Consider the following 23095-nt stretch of genomic DNA (forward strand, 5'->3'; position numbering starts at 1 on the left):
ATTTAAAATATTTATTTATTTTTTTTAGAGATTGCGGGGGTGAGGGGTAGGACAGAGGGAGAGCAAGAGAGATTTTTAAGCAGACTCCACAGGGAGCACGGAGCCCCACGCAGGGCTCGATTGTATGACCCTGAAATCATGACCTGAGCCAAAACCAAGAGTCTCAATCCACTGCACCACCCAGGTACCCCTGTCTCTTTAAGCTAAGGACCCTGCCCTCTTCCTCTCTATACCTTTTTACAACCTACTTTATTTGTAAGTTGGGCATTACTTTATATGATACATGTATGTATCCATCCATCTACCTACCCACCTGCCAGCTTGCCCGCCTTCCTTTCCATCAGTCCGTCCACCCATCCGTCTGTTTATCTCTTAGTGCTAGACCAGATAGTGTGTTAGGATTACTTGTCTTTCTCTGGGTTCAGTATCACAACCCATAGGTTATTTGATGGAGATTGTTTTATTATAAAGTATAAATAAATTCTCTCTTCCTAAATTCTATCCATTGTATTAGATTGTGCCACATTTTTGTTTGCTTTGTATTTGAACCATGACTTACTTGAATAGCTTTTTATTTTTCTTGCAGTTATAAAAATTTAATGTCTTTCGTATAACCTTAAATTTTCCCTTCCAAATTCTTAGCTATATTATTCTAATTTCCTCCCTTTGGAAATTTCTGTCTTAGAGCCTTTTCTGTCTTTGATTGCTCTCTAGACCTGCCCTGTATAATTCCTTATCTGGAATTCAGTGAGGAATAATTAACATTTTGTGTCCCTTTTTAATTTTTAGATCATAGTTTCTTAAGGAAACTGGTAGTTTGGAGTCTAATGTGTAACAGTTCAGGAAGGACAAGATGTTAACAAAGAATATACATAGGAAAAGTGGTGGCTGAAGATTTCAGGAGAGCCTTATAAAGAAAGTTTATTTTTTTTTTTTAGACAGGGTGTAGTCATGGTTAACCTAACTCTCAGTCTCTCATTTCAATAAACATTCACTGATGCCTACAATTTGGCAGGGACTGAGCTAAATTTAGGTGCTGAGATATCAAGATGAAGGAACTGGTGTGGAAGCAGAAGCACCTATAAGCAGTTGATATAAAGTAATCGTGTTATAAGGAAACATATGCAAGGAATTCTGGGAAGTTTATAGTATTTTAATTCTTTACTGCTGTAATTCTTTTATCTCATCCAGTAAGCATGATGTAATTATGCTTATAATATCCAAGATACAGTGGGTGTTTCAGATAAGAAACAGGTTTAAGGGGTGCCGAGGTGGCAAAGTCGGTTAGGCATCAGACTCTTGGTTTCAGCTCAGGTAGTGATCTCGGGGTTGTGAGATCACTTCTCACAGAGTTCGCTTGGGATTCTCTTTTCCTCACCCTCTGCTCTTCCCTCTACATGCGTGTGCTCTCTGTCTTAAACAAACAAACTTAAGGAAAAAAAAAAAACAGACTTAAGAAGTTTAGCGGTGAGTCCATTGATACCCATAAAAGAGAGGGAAGGGGGAAGGTGGTATTAGGAAAAGCCACCTTACTTTAGCATTTATTAATAGTGAATGATCCTGTTAATACAGCAAAGTATAATGAACCATCTTGAGTGGTGTGCTCTGACAGCTCTCTGCCCTGGAGAAAAGCTATGCTATTGCAAATTCATTTCCAGGCAGTGGAATGTGGCTGGGGAGATTTTAAACTAGGTGCTTTAGTGCCTTGCCTCCTCTGGACCAGCTCTTATTCTAGAGTTTTCTCCAAATTAGTTCACCAGAGAGTAAAATAAGATTTGCATCATTTTGTCATTGTAGCTAAAAGGCATTCCTCCCCTCTTAACTTTTTTTTTTTTCAGTAGGCTCCGTGCCCAGTGTGGGCCATGAACTTACAACCCTGAGATCAAGAGTCGCATGCTGTACTGATGAGCCAGCCAGGCACCCATTCTGTCTTACTTTTGAAAGAGATTCTTTTTCTCTGGGATTTTTCTCCACCCCAACTCTGAGCTGAGGTAGTCATGGGGATTAGTAAGATAGAGGAAATAGACAAACCAAAAATAAAAACACTGCATGTGGTGCTTGTTATGTGCCAGGCACTTTTCTAATCTTCATGGCAATCCTATGATATAGGTTCTCTTATTATCTACATTTTACAGATTAGGGAAACTAGATCATGGAAAGTTTAAGTGATCTGCCCAAGGTCACATAGTAAGCAGTGGAGCTGGGATTCAAAATCAGGCAATTTGATTCCAGAGCCTGATCTCTTTAACACTCTTTTTCTGCATCTCATGTCACTTTAGTTACTGATAGAGCTGATGGAGAAAATGGCTTTTGGACTGTTGGGCAAGTGGGTTTCCTGATTCCTTACCCCTGAGTTACATACTTTACCAGGCACAGGCAGACTTGACACCTGTAGGCTTCTCTTGTGTGGATGAACAGATCTCGTGAATGCTGTTCCTTCTCTTGAACACCACTGATTTGATACCTCACCCTTCCTTTCCCCCAGAGGACAGAATGAAGGGGTTTAGAGGCATCAAGAGTGTTATTTCAAACTCTTCCACATGGAAACATGAGGTTTGAGGAATTAAATATCCTCTCCATAGCACCCTTCATTCATTAAAAGCCAAATCTTCTTTGGGGAGTTAGCATAGGTGGGTAAGAGCTGGAGAAAGGGCAGTCTTCTGCCCCCAAGAAGATTTAAACTAAGCACCTAAAGCTCATATAGCTTGAGTTTTGTGCCACTGTACATACTTAACCATATATCTTTCCCCAGTTTGTAGTCCAATTTGCTAGGAGGCCCACTTCCATTTGAAGGCAAGAGAAAAAACAAATAACAAAAAACTAATAAACTTCAAATCAGGTCACTTTAGACAAACATCCTTCCCTAAGTTTCCTGAAACAAGCAAAGTTGTTTTTAACTTGTTCTCCCACATCATGTGCCATAGAGAGAGGCAAATGCTTAAGTAGAAAGAGCATAGTTTTAGAACGAGAAACTTAGTTTTGAATCCCAATTTTGCCACTGAACAAATTATTTAATCTTTGTGGTGTTCTTATTATCCTATAAAATAGAGAACACAAGACCTATCATGTAGGATTGGTATGAATATTAGAACTGAAATATGCCAGGTATTTGCCACACAGTAACAAAAGGTAGCTTCTAGTGTTAATAAAAATATGAAAAATACAGACTTGAACTAGTTGAATGCTTAAAGAATAATTTTACCTGTTTTACACAAGCAGATTTCTTAGACAGGCCTCCTTTCAACACCGCTGGGAAACAGGAATACTGATTGATATTTGGGTATTTTGTCTGGTTATTTGTAGGCACACTCGTGTTTTGAAGGTGAGCGCACAAAACTAATTTGCCAGTAAGCCTCCTCTGTGTAGTACTGGTTATCTCTATGTTGTATTCAAATCGAGCTTTACATTTAAGAATTCATATCCTCATTTATTTTTTTATTTCTAAGAGTCTAAATTTGGATTCAGAAGCTTCCAGTGTTTTGCCTTTGTCTTTCAGACTAATGCATTCAAAGATTGCTGCTCCTTTGTTCAAAACATTTTAACTCAGTTGAAGAATGCTATAAACTATTTAAGAGTTTGTTGGTTGTATCTTAGGATGTGAAATAAACAAAGGATGTAGGTGCTTTTTTTTCTTTTCTAGGACATTTCCTCGTTGCCCCCACTCCCAGCTCCCACTGCTGTGTTGCACAAAAATTGATGTATTTTGCTTCTTGTTAGATAGGCCTGACAAATCTTTTGTACCTATAACTCCCTTTCCCTGTTTCCCACCTACCATTTAGTCTATTTGGGGACTGGAATCCGTTTCCACAGGGTTTGTTTCCCGATTCAGGAAGCCAGACTTCATGTTGGAAGGAAGGAGGACCAAAACAAAACCGTGAAAGACTAACACACAGAAGGAAGAGCCACCACACAAAATTTGCTTTAGCAACCTGGTCCTGTATAGAAATATGATGTTAATGATCTCACAAGACCTGTATGGTTTTCATTTTGTCCCTCCAGCTCAGTACTGCTTCTGTCTTGGTTAGAATTCCCAGTCTAGTATTTAATTGTTGACCTTGAGCAAGTTACTCAGTCTTTCTGAGCCTTGGCTTCCTCACTTCTAGAATGGGGGCAGTAAAAGGATCTATCCTTCAGGGTTGTGGTGAGGATTAAAGAAAATAATACATGGAATAAACTTACAATAATGCTTGGATCCAGGAAGATCACAGACCTTTATTGAACCTAGATTTGAACCCAAGTCTGCTTTGTTTCCAAGCAATGTTCTTTCTGCCACACACAGGACACACTGTACAGTAGTGTGAAGTAGGTTGTGTAGGTTTGGAGTAGTAGTAGTTCCACCAGATTCCTGAAGTAGCAGAGAGGCTTGGTGAGGCTAAGTGACCATTAGGATCACAAAGCTAGCGAAAGGCAGAACCAAACTGAAGAAGGGTTTCTATCTAGCTGCTGGGATAAAGTACTTTTCCTGCAGCAACATGCCATGAAGACAGTGTCTTTGATGTCTAATGTTTTTATTTTGCCCCCTGTCTTGCAAGCTGCTTGAGGACTTAAGTGCATGGTGCCATCTGATTATAGATGCCTAAATAGAAACTGGAGACAAAGTAATAAAGACTGTTTTAGCCCAATCATTTGAGTGTATGTGTTGAGTCATCTAGTGTGGACATAAGTAATTAAATACATTATACTAAAATTAACTTATACATGTTGAGCTTGGTCCAAAAAAGGTTGGTCTAAATTTCGAATGTGTGGTTTTGCACATAAAGACCATAAAATGTATTAAATGTGAAGTTAAATATATGCTGCACATGGGACCTAGCAGTTTTACTCTTAGCTATCCAAGGGAAATAAAAATGAATGTCTATAGAAAGAACTGTGAAGTGGCTCAGAAGTGGTTAAAGATAAAGAAGATATGGTCCATATATACAGTGGAGTATTATGCCTCCATCAGAAAGGTTGAATACCCAGCTTTTGTATCAACATGGACGGGACTGGAAGAGATTATGCGAGAGAAATAAGTCAAGCAGAGAAAGTAAATTATCATATGGTTTTACTTATTGGTGGAGCATAAGGAATAACATGGAGGACATTGGGAGATGGAGAGGAGAAGTGAGTTGGGGGAAATTGGAGGGGGAGACAAACCAGGAGAGGCTGTGGACTCTAGGAAACAAACTGAGGGTTATGGAGGGGAAGGGATCGGGGAATGGGTGAGCCTGGTGGAGGGTATTATGGAGGGCACGTATTTCATGGAGCACTGGGTGTGGTGCATAAACAATGAATTCTGGAAACTGAAAAGAAATAAAACAAAATAAAAATTTAAAAATGTTGATTAAAGAGGTAGAAGAAGTGAATGAAATAATAGTTAGAAATGGCACAGAGGAATAACTATGAATGAGAATAAAGAAAAAGTATGGATTTGACCAGGAGTTTGTCAATCCTAATAGTCCTAAAAGTAAGCATAGAAACTTGATTACAGAGAATCGTTCTATTCTCTGCAGTGAAACATAAACACCTCTTAAAAAAACTCAATCCCATTGGTCATTATGAAATGTAAATTAAAATCTCAGTGAGAGGCCATTCCACACCCACTTGAATGGCTGTATACATGACAGACAATATTCAGTGATGGTGCAGATGGGGAGCAACTGTAGCTCTCACCTGCACCTGGGAATGGAAAGCAGTGCATATACTTTGGAAAACAGCTTGATTGTCTCTGGAAAGGTAGATATACACTACCCTATGACCTGACATTTCTTCAAGAATACATCTCTTCAAGAGAAGTAAAAATAAGTGCCCAAGACTTGTTTTTGAATGTTCACAGCAGCACTATTCGTAATATCATCAAGCCAGAAACAATCCAAATTCTTCTCAACTGGTGAACAGATAAACTAAATACTATTCAACAGTAATAAGGAACTAAGAATTGATAACATGCTACAACATGGATGAACCTCAAAAACATGCTAAACGAAGGACACCGGATGCAAAAGACCACACATTGTATAGGCTTCTGTTTCTATGGAATGTCTAGAAAAGATGAAGGGCAGAAAGCAGATGAGTGGTTGCCTGGGCCTGGGAGTAGATCCTGGGATTGACTGCAGTCAGTCATGAGGGAACTTTCTGGAGTGATGGGAATGTTCTCAAAGTGTGGGTAATTTACTTGTGGGTCAGCTGGATTGTGGCCTGGTTTTAAGCTTTGTTAGGTTGGGGCCAGAGTAGCCTTTATTCTAGGGTAAGTTTAGTCCTACACCTGAATTGTGGCCTTTTTGGGCTCTACCACCAAATGTCCCTTAGTGTTCAAGGACATCTGTCCACTGTGGCTAGTTGTAACTCATGCCTCCGAGCCCTGTGTGAGCTCTGCAAATTGTTCAGTGTACATCTACTTCTCCGCAGTAGTTCTTTCCCAGAGAATTTTATGTCCTGTGGGTGTCTTCCATTTTGCGTGTACAATTCAGTATTCAGTCAGAGAGAGTAGGGGGCCACTGCACCTTCCTGGAGTTCTTCTTCTGGGCTGTTCCCTTCTCTCTGGCCAGCAAAGTCCAGCTGCCTCAGATGCCCAGTATTAACCACCTCAGCCCAGGCCATCCTGTTCTGGCTTGGTTCCCCCTTTCTTTACAGAATGTCTCTAGGGAGAATGCCTGGGCAGTTGTAGGGCCCCTCTCTCTCGTTTGCCTTCTCCCCAAGATCATAATCCCTCACTGCCTGGTCCCTGTTTTTTGACAACATTTGCATCATATCCTTTGTGCAGTTTTCTTGTTTGTGGTAGGAGAGCTAGAACCAGTTATTGTGTCATGGCTAGAGTTTCAGATTTACATTAGCTACCTTGTTGAATATCAATGAGAGACATTTCCTGTAGCTCCTATGGCAGACAATTATTGGAAGTCAGAGTCCTCTACAGAGCTTTCATAACAAATGGTGCTTTTGTGCAAATGAAGAAAAAGGTGGCCCCTCTGGCCAGTCCAATTAGAAATAGCCATCCCTCCTGAGCTGTCCCAGCCTTGGGAAAAGCAAATGGTGCCTTTGTCTTTGAGCTTCTTGCTTTGCTATGACCCTTTACTACTTGGTCCCTGTAGCGGGGGCTGTGCTTGAATACCTGCCGAACCTCTGGGCCAGGTGCCTTTGTGAAGTGCACAGACATACAACTGTGTGTCATGATCAGTAGACTAGCTTAACATGGTGCAGCTCTTCCTCCAGCTGCATGTAGTAGGTAAGTTGCTGGGGCAAATAAAAATTAATACTGTTATTCTGGAACATTTGTACTCGAATTGTACCTCATATGTTGATGAAGACTTGTTGGAAACTTATTTTTTTTAATATTCCCCATTCAAAAGAGGGGTCAAATACATTTGGTAAGAAGTTAAAGGAAAAGGACAAGGAAAAAGGTGTCTTACATTATTTTGAATCACCATGGTAGATAAATGTCTCAGAACTCATTTTAGTAATCTTAAGATCAGATATTTCCTTTGGGTTCTCATTAGTTTTTTGCAACAGATGTTATCAGCCATACACATTTTGTTTCTGTCAAACTAAACAAAATGGAGTACTATAAATTTGGGGGGAATGTGGTGTTCCCTGGGGGGTCATTATTTTGGGCAGTGAGGCTGGAAATGGTATTGGGTGTGTTTGGGTGTGGCTTCACCTGGAAAGGAGCAGAACAAATTCCTGTGCTGCTGTTCCCTACAGAAAACTTTTAGCCACACAGCCCTTTCTGTGTAAGGGTTGATGGCTTACAGGACTGGCTTTGTGCTCTGGAAAGGTACCTGGAATTCGTGGTTTTTTTGGCAATCAAAAAAAAGTACAATGAATAATGTACCTATGAACTTTTATATTTAGATTCTATCCTCTTGAGCCCATGACCCTCTTATTTTTTGAGATATAATTGACCTTATAGTTTTATGTGTACAACATGATTTCATATTTGTATTACTAAATGATCACAGTAAGTCTAGTTAACATCCATCACCGTACATGGTTCAAAATGTTTTTCTTGTGATGAGAACTTTCAGGATCTAGCAGGCTTTCAGACAATACAGTATGCTTTGTTTAATTACACTTCCCATTCATTCCTGGATCCACTGTAGTCTTTACCAGTTGCACCGCTTTGTGGCTCTCAAGGCAGATTAGTGATCCTTAAAGAGCTAACCCTAGATTCTTTTCAGCCCTAGCAGCTGGAATGAACAGGAGGCTCACCATCTAGGAACCTGCCCAAAGCTTATGTCGGATCCCGATGATGAGCTATGAGAACAGAAGCAACAGTAAGGTATCTTGCAAGTTGTATCCTGCCTGTGGAGGAGAGCCTGAGTGAGGAGTTGTCTCACAAAATCACAGGGGAAATGAGCTCTAGGAGTATAATTAAAGCAGATCTTTGAATTGCTCTTTAAATTGGACTTTTGGAGACCACTGTGTCAGCCTCCCCTTGCATTGGCTTTTGTGACATTTGACTAATGCCCGTCTGGGATGCACCACAAAGTGGAAGGAGCTTTTTTCTTGAATTTCTGAGGCTTGGGCAGGTTGGTCCACTGTAAGCCACAGAGAGTAAATGAAGTGTGGCTGGGCCCCCATCAAAATCGGGAGACAGGCCAAAAAGAGCTTTCTGCACCCACTGCACCCCTCCCCCCTTAATTTGCTTGATCTCTCAGTAGTAATTGATACCGCTTATGCTCCTTCCTTCTTGAAACTCATGTGATGCCACTCTCACCTGGTTTTCCTCCTTTGGTCATTTCTTTTTGGTTTCTTTTCAGAGTATCTTATAACAGAAATATAAATTTGTGAGATAGTGTTATTTTCTTATTGTCTTGATGCCTTTCATTTATATTTGGTCCTCAGTGCCTTTCTTATTTATCCAAAATGTTAGCTAATCAGCCTGTGGATATTAAACTAAGAGCATGCAAATGAGAACAAATAGAGGCTATTTGTTCAATGTTTACTATAGCAAGGGAGTCTGCTACTGTCAGTTGAGTTTGGCAAAGACTCAGAGGCAGGCAGGGGAGCACAAAAGCTTTATAGTTTAAAAAAAAAAAAAAAGGAAAAGGAAAAAAAAAGGAGGATTTCAGGTGTACTTTTTTTTTTTTTTAAGATTTTATTTATTATTTATTTGTCAGAGAGAGAGCAAGCGAGAGCGAGCACAGGCAGACAGAGTGAGAGTGGAAGGCAGAGTCAGAGGAAGAAGCAGGCTCCCTGCGGAGCAAGGAGCCCGATGTGGGACTCGATCCCAGGACGCTGGGATCATGACCTGAGCCGAAGGCAGCTGCCTAACCAACTGAGCCACCCAGGCGTCCCTCAGGTGTACTTCTGATGAAGGTTGTTGGCATGAGGAAGCTGGAGACCCGTTAACTAGAAGCAGATGTTATTTGTGGTTGGTTTGGGAGTATATTGGGCTTTTTTTCTGATTGGTCTTGAGTTGCAAGCAGGGGCAAAAAATAGGAAAGCTGGCAGTCACTGACCAATTCCTGACTGTTCTGGGTCAGTTGCCACAGAAGTTGCAGGTTTCAGTGTCTATATGGTCTGGCCATTCATTGTCAATTCAGTCTTTTAAGCCAAACATGGGTGAGGACATGAAAATGTCTTAGGAAATGTCTTAGGAAAATGTCTCTATAGCACTCTTTCTTAACCTTTTTTTGAGTTGTAGACTAAATCTTTAGAGAATCTGAAAGTTCTAGCTCCTCTGCCCAGAAAAAAAAATTTGGGAGTTCACAGACCCACTGAGGCCCATCCATGGACCAAAAATCTCACTTATTTTCATGCATATTTAACAATTTCCTCATGGTGTTACTAATTCAGTATTTTGTTCATGTGAATTTTGGACTATTACATGTTTCCCTATATTGTAGGAGTCACTGTTAAAAATATATATGCAAAGGTGTTTAAACAGCACCATTTTTATGCAGTATCACAGGAGGTGATTTGCTTGGTAAGTCAACATTCTGTGATACTGAAGGATAAGCTCATTCTCTGGCAAAAAGATTGAACTTTTTATCATTTCAGTGTTGTTTTATGGAAAAACTTTGTGAAACACATCTGATTTCCCTGACCAGGGGTTGGGGGGGAGAATAACAATGGGAGATATTAATGGCTTAGAATCTTTTTCATGATGAACATGAAGAGCTTCTTGACAGAAAGGACTTGTACCTTATTTAATTTCTTTCCTTCTTTTTTTTTTTTTTTTAAGTGGGCCCCATACTCAAAATGGAGCCCAGCACAGGACTTGAACTCTTGACCCTGAGATCATGACCTGAGCTGAGATCAACTGAGATTGATTTGAGCTGAGAGAAGATTTTCTCTTCTGTAGAGAAAAGCATGGTGTCCTTTTTTTTTTTCTGTTTCTGGAAGCATTTTTTGCTTTTAATTCAAATATACTATGAATAGTTGGTAAATGGTATTCTAATCTGGCTAAAAAGATATGTAACTGTATGTATCTCATAAAAAATATTTTTTGGATGAGGATCAGGACACTAGAAGAATTATAGAGACTTTGCGGATAGTGTAAATCAGGAGTTAATTTAACAACTGAACAATTTAGATAAGCTCATCATCTCATGGCAAATTCCATCAAGCATCATTGAGTGCCTACCATTTGTTAGGACTGGGTAAACAAAGAAGAATGAAACATGTCCTGTGTTCTTAAGGAGCTTGTAATCAAGGGGAGGAAATAACAGCTACAACACTTTCTTGGGAAAGAAGACCTAGGGAGCTTATAAGTTCCTAAAAATGGATGGAGACAGTACCTTTTTGTTTTGTTTTGTTTTGTTTTGTTTTTTTGGACAAGAAGGCCATCACCAGGCTGAAAAGAGTAGGAGGAAGTACACAGGTCACCAAAAGTACAGAAGTAACCAAGCCTGAAGGACGTGACATGTCCAAATATGTGTAAAGCAAGGCACTGGCGGAGGAGAAGTAGGAGAGTGAGGCTTGGGAGGTGGGAAGAGGTTAAACCCCAAGTTAACGTTGCATCGTGACTGAAATCACAATAATGATGATATCTAACATTTATGGAGTGTGCACAAATGTGCATTAGAAACTTTCTTGCTTGAGGAGTGGATTTTATCCTCTAGGGGCTAGTGGGCCAATGAAGGGTTTTAGGGAGAATTATGACCTGCTGAAACATGTGGTTTAGATACGTAGTGGCTGAGTGCAGAGTTGTAGAGAAGAGAGAGGAGGCAGTGGGGGCACCGGTAGGAAGCTCTGTGGTGGGTAGACCTAGAGCAGATGAAGAAATAGGGTGTCACTGTATCTGCTGCCTCTCCATAAGCTTTTTGCCTTCCCTAGGCCTCCGTGCAAATGCACTCTATGAAGCCTTTCCTGACCACCCTGTTTAAAATGTCAACCCCAGGGGCACCTGGGTGGCTCTGGTCATGATCTCAGGATCCTAGGATTGAGCTCCACATCAAGCCCACACTGGGCTGTTTGCTCAGTGGGGAGCCTGCTTCTTTCTCTGTCACATAAATAAATAAAATCTTAAAAAAAATAAAAAAAGAGTCAACCCCAGCTTCACTCCCTCCTTGTCTTTCCTGCTTAATTTTTTTTCCCCATAGCACTATTATGTTACATATTCACTCATTCATTCAGTTGTTTGTAGAATTTAAGCTCTTAGAGAGCTGGGATTTTTGTCTGATTTGTTCAGTGCAGTTTTGCAAGGTACTGAGATTAGGACCTGGCTTATCATAGATAGTAAATATTGTTGAAGGAAAGAGTGAACGTGGGAAGGGAAGAAGGGATGGGTTTGAAAGACGTTTCAAAGATCAAAGTCATGTCTCGGGAGATGCATAAACATAGCAATCTACAGTTAGTTAGCTAAGCAGTTCTTACCCTTGTAAGAAGTGAAGTATTTAGTTGGGGAATGCTTGTAAATTGAGTTTCCACTTAAGGAAGCTAAAGAGATCTTTGCTAAGCATTGGATTTGGACAGTAATTATAGTAATGAGCTAGAAATTACAGTTTTTCTCAACCTGCTCGCTGACATAAACCCCAAGTTAACATTGCTTCATGAATCAGAATTGAGCATGCATGAATGTACGTGCACCAGGCATCAGATATATGCTCTTTTATTCCTTAAAGCCTGCAGCCTTTCCACTTCAAGTGTGAATTCTAGACCTATTACTGCTTATAGTGAAGATCAGCTTTAGCTTTAATTCTATTTCATAACTACTAACTATAATGACATTATTACTGCATATGATATTTGAGTTTGGGATTCCATGTTTAGGATTTGATAGCCAGGGTTGTGTGTGGAGATATCAGGATTGTCTTATTTAATTGGCTGGGCAGAATCTGTGGTGTAGTCCTGATAGAGTTGTGAAGGCACTCTACGTAGGTTCTTGGGATTGGATTTAGAAACATTCTCTTTACTTTTATGAATTTGTAAGCCTCTGTTTTGAGTACTACTCAAAAACCCCATTCTACTTTTCGTTAATAGCAAGAATTTAAAACTCCAGCAGCCGCCTGGCAGATAGATCCACGTGGAAGGAAGACAGTGGTGATGTGTGGGAATTTAGGCTTCGTGCTTCCAGATCCTCTCAATTTTTAAGAGAATTCTTGATGTGGAATCTTCTGATTTTTGACTTTTGGTCAATACTGTGAGGACTAACGAAAAGATAGCTGTGGGCTATATTTGGGCCTGTGGACCTTAAATGTGTGACTCCTGGTTTGGAGGCTGGGGTTTGCATCTGGATAGAAAGAGTAAGGAGACAAGAGAGTTAATTTCATGCTCAGTAAAAACTTTTTTCTGTTAAATCCTGTCCAATCAAGGAGAAATCCAACACAATAAAACTGGAGAAATACGGGTTCATAAAATTAGAAATCAGAGATACCCACAAATACTGAGAGAAGTAATTATTTCTTTTTTGGAGTCTAAAATTAGTCTTTCAGTAATCTAGCCTAATCTGTTGCATACCTTGGAGTTATTTTAACATGTAATTATTAAAATGAATATGTATTATTCTGTTAACATAGATATGAAATATATTTCAACCCGCCTGCCAAGTTCACCAATATTGTTTTAAATCTTTGACCAGATTTAAACATTCTTAGAGCTCAAGTGGACAGTAGATTAAAATTTACTCTGTTTGTGTGTTTGACAGATGGGAAGAAGCAGGTGATTTGCAAATGACAGAGTTAATAGTGAGTGTCTTCTTTGAATTACGCTACCCCAGTGTTTGTAATTGAAATTGTGGAATTTATAAACAGGAGTTTTCATGTTTCTAAAGTTTTGTGATTGCAAAATATGCCCTTTGTGGTTCAGTGGCCATATTTTTTGGATGTTCCTCTATTCTCAACCAATTATAGTTTGTGTGGGGGAAAGATTCTTGTAGAAGAGGATTATCAAACTGTCTTTTTCTCTTGATTTAAAGCAAGGACTGCATATCAGAGATAGTGACCCAAATGTTCTTCCTTTTTTTAAGGCCCCCTCCCCCCTCAACTTCTGGGATACTCCACACCATGCATTTCTGATCTTTCCTTGCATTCCCTGGATGCATTTCTGTCTTCATGTAATGCGTTTCATTATAGTTATCTCCTAGTTTATTTGAAGGTGAGGTTTGTATTTGTTCTTTGTTTGTTTTATTGTTTGGGGGATGATTTTAGAGAGTGGAAATGGTGGTAGAAAAATGGTTTTATTTTATCGGGACTAAATGAGATTGAGTGTAACATAAGGAACCTAATTTAGATTGGATGCTTAAGAGAGATGAAGGTAGGGAAATAATAATTAAGCGGAGAAACAACGTATGGATAGGAGTTATCCTCAAGATTTCAAGGCAGAAAGAAAATCATGAATGAAAGTCCTGAGGCTAGAAAATTGGGCACCCGGGGACAGTCGGAGGTGGTCAGGGTGGGCGAAAGTCAGACAGCACTGGATTGCGGGTAAGACAGAAGCAGAGGCCAGGCCATAGGGAGAGCTTGCTGAGTAACAAAGAGCCTTGTGTTGGATACTGATAAATGAGGAGAAGTATACTCTGTCTTTAGAGCTTATAATCTGGCTAAGGAGGTGACCCATGTATTAAAAAGTTTATATCATGTGACCAAATAATAGGTAGGATGTGAGCAATATGGATAGTTTTGACTATGGGAGGAATTAGGGGAGGAAAACTCACTTTTGGCTGGGGTTCTTGTGGAAGGTTTCTTAAGGGAGCTAGAGTTTGATCTGGGTTTTCTCATGAGGTAGAGCTTGAACAAACAGAGATGTCTGAGGGAGTGGTATTATAAGTGTAGGTCTGTGGAATACAGAAGTATTAGGGGTAGGATGTCCACTAGCTTGCTGGAGAGGAGGAATCCTCTAGAGCTGTGATGTGGGAGATAATGCTTGACCAGTAACTTGGTTTACCTCTGATGTACCAGGTATTTGCAAGTATCAGTGCTAGAAATAACCAGAAGTAGAACTTATTGAATGCTTGGTGTTTGTGTTCTTATTCTAGATAAAGAGAGCTCTACAACTGATCGAGTGTATAATTTCTCCTTCCTTCCACAACATCCTCACCAGCTACTTTTCTCTTGTCATATAGTTCCACGCATGGGAGCTGGCCATTTAACACAGTGTTAATTGTATTGGAGAGATATCTCTCTTCTTTTAGCTTTCTCCAGTGGATCCTACCAAATTCAGCCTCTAAGCTGACCTAGAACAAGTCTGCTTCTCCTACCCCCAAATGTGTGAGCCCCCTCAAATCTGAAGGTGGCATCATGTCTTCCTTGAGTCTTCCCTGCACCTGGCTACATTATTTCTAGTCCTTTCATCTATTCTTTCAGTGGTAATGTTTTCAAACCCTCCTATATATCCTGTTCTCCTAGATATTCTACTTTATCAATAATGCTTTTAAAATTTATTGTTCAGAACTGAAGCGAGTACTCCAAATGCCGATGAAACACTAAACAGGCCTTTTAGTGATATTTGTACTTATTAAAGCTGGCGAGATAAGCAAAGATTGACTCTTTGGTGAGTCTAGTCAGTGTTGAAAATTTTAGTCATATCCAGCTTTATTCCTTGTACAGAAAGCACATCAGGGGATGGGTGACCAAGAAAAAATTAACGATCATCACACAGATTGTTGTTTGGTTGCTGGTACTGCCAGCTAAGTCTGAAAAAAGCAACAATATCATTACGTAGTACAGCTGTATCAGAATAAGCTCTTTGTGATGTATACATCCGTTATGGAGTGAGTTGGAGAGAGTTGGAGAGAGATCCTGTTAAAACAGAGATTCCAAATATTTCTAATTGTGAAGGTTTCAGAAACTTAAATCATCAAAATTAAAGGAGGTGTTGATATTTGTATATTATGTTCAATTTTGGTAGTTGGACAGCATAATTGATCTGTAACTTGTAATTCTGCTGATACTGCTCTATGTTTTATACGTACAGGATGTTGTGTGGTTTATTTTGGATCCAAATTGATTTTATTTTTATTATGGTCAAATGTGTGAGCCTCCTCAAATCTGAAGATGACATCATGTCTTCCTTGAGTCTTCCTGCATCCAGCTACGTTATTTCTATTTCTTTGAGCTATTCTTTCAGTGGTAGTGTATATTATTATCAAAAGTATCAGTAAACATTTCCAAAGATCACAATTTATATAAAATAGTCATTAAATTTTTTCTTCATATTGTGATATTTAAAAAATTACTAGTGTAATTGGACTTAATTTTATGATGTAATGTATTATTTAAATGAGAAGTGAGCTATACCGATAAACCAGGTCAGTAAAAAGAAGGAGATGAGTAGCTTTTCCATAAATAACTGTTCCACTCAAATAACTGTTCCACTCAAACATTTGTTTCCCAAGTTTACCTCTTCCTAAAAAGCACATCTGTCCATGTAGATCAACCTGGGATGTTAACATCTCCAGTAACTAGACAGTCACCATTTGGGAAACAGTAATTGTTGAAGGCAAGATTCATCAATGATGCTCAAATTCTTGGGTGAAAGTATGATGAGAGATGATATTTATATAGTCCCAAAGTCTCCCCCAATAAGAAAAATGTACAAAGAGAAAACTAGTGCTGTTATATGGAGAAACCTAGTAGATGCAGCCATAAGCAAATGATCATAGAGTTACCATCCTCAGTTAGGAGACATGGATGGCCATCATCGTGTACTTCCTGGTGTGAGGCACTGAAAAGGACACATTACCTGTAGCGTTGTGCCAGCCAAAACGCATAACCCAAATTTAGTAATGAAGAAGAATTAGAGAAACCCACATTGAAGGACATTCTACAGAATAATTGGCCAGTACTTGTCAAGTGTTAGGGTCATGAGAGACAGACTGTCCCAGATGGGAGGAAAAAGACAGCCGCAAGCAAGGTGTGATCCCCGGTCCAGAAAAGGGACATCAGTGGGGTACAGTTGGCAAAACATTTGTTTAAGGTTCGCTCTAGATTGTTTAATAAGGTTTGTGTTGATAGTTAATCCCTGGTTTTGATCATAATGACTGTGGTTATATAAGACATCCACATTTGGGGAAGCTGGGTGAAGGATACACAGGAATTCTTTGTACTATTTTTTGGAATGTTTTGTGAGTCTGAAGGTTTTAAAATGAAGTTAAGCAACAACAACAACAAAAAGTAATTCAACTCAGCTGATAGAAACTAAGACTTTCATGTTTTTACTTTGTGATGGCTCTTTTTGATTGGTCAGAACTGGTTTCCTTTGCTTCTTGAATCTCTGCTGTAAGCTGGATAGCTTAAGTTTCTAAACAAGGGATTTGGGGAGAAGTTAGCCATTACCATATTGGCTTGCAACTATACCTTGAAAGGTTTTGTTTCATTAATTAATTTACTTATTTATTTTTGTGTGGAGCTGTAATTACATCTTTGGGTTTCCAGTGGCTCTCTAGGTTATTTGAGCTTGACTGATGTAGTCACCAAAATCCCTAGCTGGAAACTTAGCTCTGTAATTAATCTACTGGTTTGTTTCTGTTTTTATTATTAGGTTCTGAATTCAGGTTAATCTCATGGATTTTTCTGTGATGTGTCCTGTATTATTGAATTTTGTATTTGTTGATTGTCTCTTAGGAAGAGCTGATTTTTGCATAGAATATTTTATTTAAACTTGAAATATCATACTAAATATCTTATTTTTCCCTCAGAAAAGACAGTCTGGAGTTTAAGTAAACTTACACTGGCATAAGCACTAGGTGGTGACCTTTTATTGGTAATAATTAGAATGAAGGAAATTAATACATTGAGAAAGGTTTCTGTTAGCAAGAACAGTTGTTAATGTATGACTCATAGATTAAGTCTAGAAGAAACTTGACGAGGCTGTTTCCATCAGTGTGAAAGAGGGGAAGAATGTGGACTTTGGGAATCAGAAGACCTAGTTTGACATCTCCTTACTGCTTATTATTGTGTCTTGGATAGGTTCATTTAACTTTTCTGAGCCTTAAGTTTCTCATCTCTAAAACTGAAAAAGACAAATAACCATATGATTTTACTCATATGTGGAATCTTAAAAAACCAAATTAAATGAATAAATAAACAAAAAGCAGAATCAGAGCTATAAATATAGAGAACAAATTGATGGTTGCCAGCGGGAAAGGGGGCGGGCGTGAATGGACAAAATGGGTGAAGGGGTGTAGGAGATACAGGCTTCTTGTTACGAAATGAGTAAGTCATGGGGATGAAAGGGGCAGCACAGTGGTATAGTCAGTGATACTGTAACAGCATTGTGTGGTGACAAATGGTAGCCACACTTGGGGTGAGCATAGCATAGTGTAGAAACTTGTACAGTCACTAGTTGACCACTTGAAATTAACGTAATAGCATTGAATATAGTCAGCAACAACAGCAACAACAAAGCCCTGAGAAACAAAAAAGGAAAGAACAAAGATGATAGCATACATCAGTGACCTCTACCATTATCTCACAGGTCTTTTTGTCAGGAAGTTTTTCTGTATCTCGTATTCTAGAGAAAGTACTTTCTTTTATATGTCAGCCACATCAGCTGTCACCCAAGAATCTGTTGGACAAGTGTCACTCTTTGGTAGACTTTCCTTGGTGTTTTCATGTTGTTACCTGAAATTATTTGATGCAAATTAGTATTAAGTTTTTTTTAGAAGAAAATTTTTTATGAGACAGAGGGACAAAAGTTGTATTGACAATTAGAAGGAAATACTTCTGTGTCAGTTTCCTTTCAGGTTTTAGATTTGAGTTGACATTTGGTCCTTGGAGAGAGAACAATTATTCCTGAAGCTCCAGTTATTGTTTTTGTCTCTGGTTTCTAAAGTTCTTTCCTTTATTCCTAAGTTTTTTGATTTTGACATTGTACCATGGTTATGAAAGTGAACATCATTGTATTAAGGAATTAGACAATGAAGTGTTTCACATAAAGAGGCATGTCTGCAGCTTACTCTCAGATGATTAGGAAGGAACTAATATATATATTATATGTGTGTGTGTATTATCTATCTGTGTATAGAGGAGGGGAGGTGGAGGGGGGAATGATATAATAGCTGTGGTAATGTTAACACTTGGTGAATTTGGGTGAAGGGAGTTCTTTGTGCCTTTCTTGCAACTTTTCTCTGAGTTTAAAACTGTCTCCAGAGTATACTGGGTTTAGTTATGTCTCTGTACTCTGAGGAGTTATGAGTCACAGTTTTGGGGTGGGGAAGTTATCTTACCTGGGTAAGATAGATCAATAGGGAATAAGTGAGTAAGTCAGTAAGTAATAATTCACTGGCAAAAAATTAGTTGTTCCTTTAATAAAACCGTTTTTTCTTAGCCAAAGCAGAATTTTTTTAAAAAGATTATTTATTATTTTTTTTTTTTGACAGACAGAGATCACAAGTAGGCAGAGAGGCAGGCAAAGGGGGAGGAGGAAGCAGGCTCCCCGCTGAGCAGAGAACCCGATGTGGGGCTCTATCCCAGGACCCTGAAATCCTGACCTGAGCCAAAGGCAGAGGCTTTAACGCACTGAGCCACCCAGGTGACCCCAGAATTTGTTTTTTTATAGAGGGGCCTATATAGTGAGCTGCTACAGTATCAAAGCAGAGAAAACTACCTGGAAGCAAAGTCAGATGATAAAAAGTAAAGACTCTTTAAATTATATATTTACAAGACCGATACAAGGATAAGCAGAATGTGTAAGGCAGAAATGTTAGGACTTTAAAAATTATCCAGGGCTCAGATAATGTTTTTTCTTCTTGAGAGATACAAGTTAGTATTTTATAATTAAGGACTCTACCCTACTAATTCATAGGTATTCATTTTTCCTTTATTTTAAATTGCTATTTGATTTCAAAGTTAATATTTTGTATTGCTAAAAATTTACATGGTATTTATTATCATTTTACCCATCAAAATTGTCTTCTAACCAAAAGAAAATTTTTTTGAACTCTCTCCTTCTTTCATGTCCACAATGACATCTCTTTTGGAAATGCAGAAGCCAGCCAAAGGTAAGAGATTTGCTTTATTATGCAAAAAATGCTTGTAAAGATCTTACGTGCATATTTTTGAAGGGTTGTTAATTTTCTTCTCAGAAAAGAAATCTCTCTTGTCACTTTTATAAAAGTAATGCAAGCTGTCAGCCTTTTCATAAACCCGAAATCATTTATTGGCATGGGAGGGCCTGAAGGTTTATGGAAAAGCTGTATTTGTACTTTGACCAATTCTGGCCAGTTTCCTGGCAACTACAACACAGATTCCTTTTGTGCTCCACTGTTCATGGATTGGCTTGAAACTGGTCGTTCCAGACTGTGGTCAGTACCGTGCTAGGCAGACTGATCTATGTTGTTCCCCAGACAGCTGGGGACACATTCTCAGGCCAACAGAAAGCTGCCCTGGCCCACAGTTTCTTCAGGCAGATGTGCTTTCATTTTAGATTTGAGCCCAGATTCTAAAGAAACTTCAGTGGAGTGCGTCAGTTTCTTGTATATTTTAAGGAGTTTATAGGTTTGTGAAAGTGGACACAAGGACTATATTTTTGAATTGACCATTTGCTGCCATTACTTGGAACTCGTCAGGAAATTCAGATTTTTATCTACATTCTTGGGATTTTGTTTTTGAGTCTGCAGTTGAATTGTAATTCCATTTTCTATTGTTGCTAAAATATGTATAGACACGGTTCTTGGGAACTTGAGTAATGTTTTTTAATAGTTTAATATGGCACTGGATTTCTTTATATATATAAAAATCCCATTTATTTTTTATCTTTTATCTTTTTTCTGAAAAGGTTTTGGATTATTTCTATTTTCTGATTTCTCATCTTTTTTCTGAAAAGGTTTTGGATTATTTCTGTTTTCTGATTTTTTTTTATGGAGCTGGAGACTGGAGATTGCTGTAGAGATGTGAGGAAATGTTACACAACATTTTAAAACTGTTCATGTTTTATTTAATTCAGTTGTGTCTTAATGTTGAGAGAAATTGTTGACTTGACATAAAAAGTATGGAAGGATCAACACCACATTACTAACATAGTGGTTATATCTAGGGAGAGGTATGCTTGGTGAATGGGGAGATTTTTATTTTTTACATTTATGTTTTTGTGTTATTTGACTTTGTGCACTGTGTGTTCCTTTACTGTTGTTGAAAAAGTTTTTTTTTTTTTTTAAATTTTAAAGGAATAATATTTAGAAAGCAAAGGGTTTGTCTGCTTTAGGAAATTCTTGGATGATGATTCCTATAACAATTTAAAGATTCCTGTAATTGCAAAACTGCTAGAACTTAAAGAAGACTATTCAGTATTGTGAGTAAGTAAGAACTAAGTGTTCATTAGTTCCTAACTTTGTACCAGGCTACAGTGCTTTCATATAATTTGGGGAATGGAGCCAAGCCAGCCTAGTGATAAACAGCCCCCTGGTGGAAAGGCTGGTTTGCAACCCCAGCTTCCCTACCTGCCAGCCATCAGGTTCTTCATTCTTTGTACCTCAGCAGCCCATGAACAGGGTGTAGCACCTGTATCGACTCTTGTAATGGTTACTTTAATGGTAGCTTCTCTACTGGAACTGAGATTCAGAAATGCAGTTGTTAAGGAAATCCCTAAATTAAAAAAAGAAAGAAAGAAAGAAAACCCGTAATAATCGAGAGAGGAGTGCCATATAGAGCCTGCTCTTTGATAAGTACACACATATGGTGATGGCATCTTTGAAGTGAGAGTTAAGCTTACAAAAAAAGAAGTAGGGTAGTTTCTATGTAACCTTATTAAGAACAGAATTAAATAAAATTATAAGAGACAAGAGTTGAAAGAACAGAAGAAACCTAATTTTGGACTTCATACTTTATTTCTTCTCACCATGCTGTAATGATTCTCACTACAGCTGACGAGTATAGCTTGAAAAGCAGCCCCTACCTGAAATTGTGATACACGCTCCTTTGGGACCACCTGCCATCTTCCTTTTCCTTTTCTTCCTCTCCCTGTTGGGAGTGTTGCTAACACAGTGAGCCACAACTCTTGACAAATAACATGTTTAGCTTTGGAAGCTTGTGGAGCATTAGTAATGTCCAGTGCAGTGCTTCAGCATAGCTTCTGGATAGCTTCTGGGCCCCAGGGCTCTTGCCTCTTCCTGGGTCTTGTCAGCCACTAGGCTTCACCTGGCCTTTTGGGCCTAGCTTTCCCATTACTGCCCCCTTCCAGGGAACAAACGCCTCCCCTGCCTGTTGTTTTGCACAAAGATATGAGTGTTCTGATCATGTCCTGCTTTAAAGGTCCCTTTAACCAGTTGTCCTGGTGGTTGCCCCCAGAGTCCTCTAGTAGCTCATTTAGTTGTTCTCCTGGTGCTGTTTCAGAACTGGTCTTGCCTTTGGATGCATCTTCTTCTGTAGTGTTTTGGCCTGTGATCTCCATGTGGCCCTCACTCCACCCTGTCCTATCCCTCATCGGTCTCACTGCAACTATTTTTCGGGGAGTCTCAGTTTCTCCATAGGTAAAGCAAGCAGTCTAGCTTTCAAAAACTTAATTGTCCTTTCCCCTCTTCTTCCTCCTTTTGGCGCTTTCCCTTCATCTCTCCCTGCATCATTTTGAGCTAATTTCAGGTAGCAGCGGGATGTAGGCATGCACACTTAATATACCACCTTAATCTAATCTCCTTTCTTTAAAAAATTAACTTTTAGACCTTTGGTCCAGGTAGCCTTGTAGATAGCAGGGAGTCTGCTTGTCCCCAGCCCTCTTCCTCTGCCCCTGGCCCCCACTTCTGCAAACTCTCCCTCTCTCAAATTTGGGAAAAAAAAAAAAAAAAAAGACTTTACCTTTTTTTTTTTTTTTTGAAGATTTTATTTATTTATTTGACAGTTCAGACAGATGCAATCTCCTGCCAACTCCAAACTCAACAGAGACAGAGAAAATATATTTTTTAAAGATTTTATTTATTTATTTGACAGAGAAAGATCACAAGTAGGCAGAGAGAGAGAGAGAGAGAAGCAGGCTCCCTGCTGAGCAAAGAGCCTGATGTGGGGCTCAATCCCAGGACCATGAGATCATGACCTGAGCCGAAGGCATCAGCCTAACCCACAGAGCCACCCAGGTGCCCCAGAGAAAATATTTTTAAAATACTAAAATCATGTCATCATATTAAAAAACAACATAATGTAACTTCAGGGACTAGCAGCAAGCTGGGGCTGAAGCCAAGTATTTACTGGGTCTTGGGATCAGAGGGAGGTTCTTGGAGGTGATAGAAGTTCTTCTCTTGTAGATTAGAGGGGCCTGATGTATGGGTGAGGACTGGAGAACTCACCATGTGAAAACTGATTTGAGTGAGGTTCCAACATGAATGAAGGCTTAAGGAAAGGGTTCTGGCCACCAACACTGAACTGTCTGTGTAAATCAGAGGGCTTGGAGACGTTGGACTTTGGGAGGACCAAAATCTTGGCTTTGGCAACTAGGAGTGGCAGTGTAAAGGTGGCCAGAGGGAGAGGAAAAAAACAAGCAACCACGTAAACCACAAAACACAAACTCGCAATTCAGATGCGCTTGCAAACTAACGTATAAGGGCCCAAGAGGAAAACTGTCAACAGGAAGAGAGGCAACAGACTCCAAAAATTGGAGAGTTTGAACTACAAGCTTAAATGATTTTAAAAACAATTACACTTGGGGTGCTTGGGTGTCTCAGTCAGTTAAGCGTCTGCTTTGCCTCAGGTCATGTTCTCAGGGTCCTGGGATCGAGCACTGCCTTGGGCTCTCTAGATAGCAGGGAGTC

General features: G+C 39.2%; 1 protein-coding gene across 2 annotated transcripts in view; it reads left to right on the plus strand.

Annotated features, from left to right (window-relative positions):
• Positions 1-23095, plus strand: part of KIF13B (kinesin family member 13B) — a 198080-nt gene that overhangs the window by 47270 nt on the left and 127715 nt on the right. For both annotated transcript variants that reach the window (XM_059372373.1, XM_059372380.1), the window contains exon 3: positions 19348-19360. In XM_059372373.1, coding sequence (XP_059228356.1) covers positions 19348-19360 — 13 coding nt within the window. The remainder of the gene's footprint in view (positions 1-19347; positions 19361-23095) is intronic.

This window comes from Mustela nigripes, chromosome 1 (assembly GCF_022355385.1).
Source record: "Mustela nigripes isolate SB6536 chromosome 1, MUSNIG.SB6536, whole genome shotgun sequence".
Lineage (NCBI taxonomy): Eukaryota > Metazoa > Chordata > Mammalia > Carnivora > Mustelidae > Mustela > Mustela nigripes.